The sequence below is a fragment of the Austrofundulus limnaeus genome, unplaced genomic scaffold, assembly GCF_001266775.1.
Source record: "Austrofundulus limnaeus strain Quisiro unplaced genomic scaffold, Austrofundulus_limnaeus-1.0 Scaffold32, whole genome shotgun sequence".
Classification (NCBI taxonomy): Eukaryota; Metazoa; Chordata; class Actinopteri; order Cyprinodontiformes; family Rivulidae; genus Austrofundulus; species Austrofundulus limnaeus.
The window spans coordinates 975,856-979,657 of NW_013952434.1; the positions used below are offsets into that span (position 1 = coordinate 975,856).

At 40.4% G+C, this 3,802-nt stretch overlaps 1 protein-coding gene across 1 annotated transcript in view; it reads right to left on the reverse strand.

The window, feature by feature from the left end:
• Positions 1 to 946: 946 nt before the first annotated feature.
• Positions 947 to 3,802, reverse strand: part of nobox (NOBOX oogenesis homeobox) — an 11,420-nt gene continuing 8,564 nt past the window's right edge. Inside the window, exons 8-9 of the mRNA XM_014005686.1 lie at positions 2,877 to 3,169; positions 947 to 1,604 (exon numbers count right to left, since the gene is read on the reverse strand). Coding sequence (XP_013861140.1) covers positions 1,156 to 1,604; positions 2,877 to 3,169 — 742 coding nt within the window. The 3' untranslated portion in view covers positions 947 to 1,155. The remainder of the gene's footprint in view (positions 1,605 to 2,876; positions 3,170 to 3,802) is intronic.

The following is a 3,802-nucleotide window of genomic DNA, read 5'->3' on the forward strand; positions in this document are numbered from 1 at the left end:
CATTTACTCTCTCACTTCGGCACAGTTTAGTTACCAATTAGCCTAACAGTCAAGTTTTTTGGTCTGTGAGGAAACCGTAGTACCCAGAGAAAACACACACATGCATGGAGAGAACGTGTTCATCTTTATCAGCTTTTCCATGCAGGGTTTCAGGCAGCTGCTGTGTGAGAGGTGGGGCATACCTGCACAGGTAGGACCGCACAGAGACTGAGTCAGGACAGCCATTTACACCTGATGACAGTTTAGTTACTCCACAGCTAACTCCTTTTTTTGTTTCGTGATTAATTAAAATAATTTAAAAAAAAAGAAAGAAAACGTGCAAACTTCACACAAAGACTCAAGACACAAGGTCCTCTAACTGCTCCGCTATGCTGCCCAACTTGTAGAAACATGATTCCAGCTCTGCAGTCTTTAATCTACAGAGCTGGAAAAACCATAACTTTGTTTTACTAAACTGAACATACAGATCTGCCCAACTTCTATTTTTTATTTCCACATCTGGCCCAGTTTAAGCCTTCTGGGACATTATCAACTATCTCACAGGAAAGCCATGTGATTAAATTTAAATGTCTGAGATGCACTATTGAAATCAAAGCTTTGAGTACGACAGCCTTTTTATTTGTTCATGACCTGGACCAAAAACTTCCTCCTGACACTGAAAATATCAGGGGGGGACAACATCCATGTGTTCATGTTGTTTAATGTTAGGGGAATCATTATTAAAACAAATTTCACTTTTATTTAAACAATTCTGCACTTTAATATATCTTTTTTTCCATTATTTTTTATTAATACCCATATGATGTTCAGATAAAACATGTTTGTTTCTCACAAATTGTTGAGAAAAAACAATGTGCTCTTACTGTCTCCAAGACAAATTGTCTTCATTAAAAATGTGTAAAAAATTGTAATAAATAAATAAACTAAAAGGTAAAAGCAGGAAAAGTAAATGAGCAATGAACATTTATTAGAGGGAAGGTTTATGAAGCCCAACAGTCTCGTGTTAACATTTCCACTGAGAACATCTTAATACAAATAGAAAATATAGAAAAATCCACACTTACTGTATTTACAAATAATTCACACACACNCACACACACACACACACACACACACACACACACACACACACACACACACACACACAGGATGAACTCAAAAATGTATGGGAGAGAAATCGCAGTGGAAGTGACTGTGAATCTCTCGAGGGCTGTCATACTCAATTTTGACACAAGAGGGCACTGGAGGGCTTTCTGTAGGCGGAGAGCTGACCTGAGAAGAAAGCAGGGATGAAACCTTKTTCTGAGTGGTCTCTGCTCTGAGATAGGGGGGCCGCAGAGTTGAGACGGGCGGGAGGACGGTGGTGGTGGTGGTGCTGGTGGTCTCGGTGTGCGTCTGAGTGTGCGACGACTGCTGCGAGTTCACGTGGGACCCTTGATCCTCCTGTGGGAAGAACGAAGGCAGAGGATGGCTGGAGGTGGAAGGAGGCTGGTGGTCTCGTGAAGACCCCAAACTGGCGGGGTAGGTGGGTGGAGCCTGCTGGTGCAGGGCTGCCTGACTGTACATGTTACCCCACTGGTATGACGGGTACGCTGGCATCCCACCTGTTTGAAAAAGGAAGCCCACACAAATAAAAGGAACAGACTGTAAAAAACTGCTTGAAGATTTAACCGTTAGTTCAAACTCAAACAACTTCAAAAGACAAAAGTGCGTCAGTGTGCTACTTCAAAGTCTGTGCCGTTCATGCCTACAGGTAACGATTCTCTCAGACCAATCAGCCGTCTGCAGTTTCCACATCACCGTACAGAACCAGCTTGCCTCACTTGACACCAAATAAATAGAAAAGTGCCATAAAAATGACTAGCAGATCTTCATGGTTCTCATTATCTGTGCGCCCGTAACGACTCCCCGTATCTTTGTGTCATTTTACGTCTCTCATTAAGCCCAGCAGCTGTTGCTGGTCCGTCCAAATCTCTTACTGCACCACAGCTGTCATCCAGCTTCATCCTCCGGTCCAGCCACACATTTTATACTCCAAGGAAATTTATGAAAGTGGCTAAAACAAACAAATGCAACAATTCTCTTTTTGGATTTCATCACTTGTGAATACGTAAAAATGTAAGAATCACGAGGATGTTYAAGACCAAAATGAAAGGCATTCCTGGAAGGATGTCAGCAAATCTTAAAAACATCTCATGAGTTTGTTAAAAACCGCTCTCAGCTACAAACATTACATTTTAGTTCAGAATCTGTTAAACCGACTTGTAGACGTTGTGTTTGTGAATATTAATGTTTATTTTGCGTCAGCTGTGGTGGGCATTTTGGACTGGATGGAATCTAAAATGTAATCAGCTGTAGATCTAATGACTATCAGCTTTATTCAAATCCATCCATTGATTAATGGCACACTAAACAGCAATGCCCCTCTTATAAAACTGAACAAAGGTGCTCTTTGCCTAGTTTGTCTTTCACGGTCAAGACTAAAGCAGAAGCATTTTAATGTTTCACTTTTAAAGAACTAACTAGTTTGTCTTGTTTTATTACAAATTGTTTTGAAGGAAACCACACTTCAATACAGCAAAACTTTCCTAACAAACTACCAAAACCAGTTTGTTTTCTTCAAAATTAACTTGTGGAGTGTGAAAACAGCATAAAGTAAAATGAAGTAGTCTGTGCATCCAGTAGCTTGAACTTGAGCCTGAACATAAATACGATTGAAAATTGCTTTAGTTTTGCATGTGTAAAAAACTTCTCCAGTCTTTTTTTAAAACCTGTTTGGCAACAAACTGCTGGTATTAGTTTTCAGCTGTTCCTCCAGTGCTACAGTTTCCGTACATATTCTGTCAGTGACATCTAATGTGCTCTCTGTGACTCACCGTTGTAACCGGCTGACTGCAGCAGGATCTGTCTGGTGCTCTGAGAAGGGAAGAAGGTTTGACCCCCTGTGGAGTACGTCACCACCCCGGTGGAGCTTCCTCCAGGGCCAAACGTCAGGTAGGAGGTGGGGTTGGAGTCGGGAGGGTTGGGGGTGAGGTAGGGGGACGGAGTCAGGTAGGTCATCAGAGATGTTTGCTGCTGGCTGGTGGGGTACGAGATCTGGTAGGAAAGAGAGCTGCTCTGCTGACCGGACGTCTGGTAGCTGAGCTTCTCAGCAAAGTCAAAGAGCGAACTGAAAACACAAAGAAGAAATCTGTCAAAGTTACAGAGACGGGATTAAGATTTTAACAAGAAACACTTCAAATTAAAAGATGGGAAAAAGAAACTCATAATATGGCTGCATTTCTAAAGGAATTAATTGGAAAAAATTCATTTTTAAAACTACAGACTTTTCAGACTAAAATCTTTTAAAATTGTCAAGTCAGTTTTGAAAGAGTTTATAAAATGTTTTTTTAACTTGCTGTGTTTATAAATCAGATTTTCTGTAAAATGTAACAGGCTTTCTTTTCCATAATACTACTAAAAAATACTAAATACCTACTTTAGTACTTTAAAGGGGCAATATTATGTGTTGCTCAGGCATACATTTAAATACTATACCATAATAAAGTAGCTGTCACCTTTAGTTGTTATTAAAATGCTGTTTTTATGTTTAAATAGAAAATAAACTTATCTTCTCTCATCACTTCCTCTTCTAAACACCTTGAAATTGGCCTCTGTCTCTTTAAGAACCTCCTTCTGTCCCATCCCATTTCAGTGCAGGGGGTCACGCCCGCACCATGATGCAGTTTACTTGGCATCTGAAAATACATTTCCTCCAAAGGTATTTTGAATCTGAAAAGAGCTTCACTGAGTGAGAAGTAGT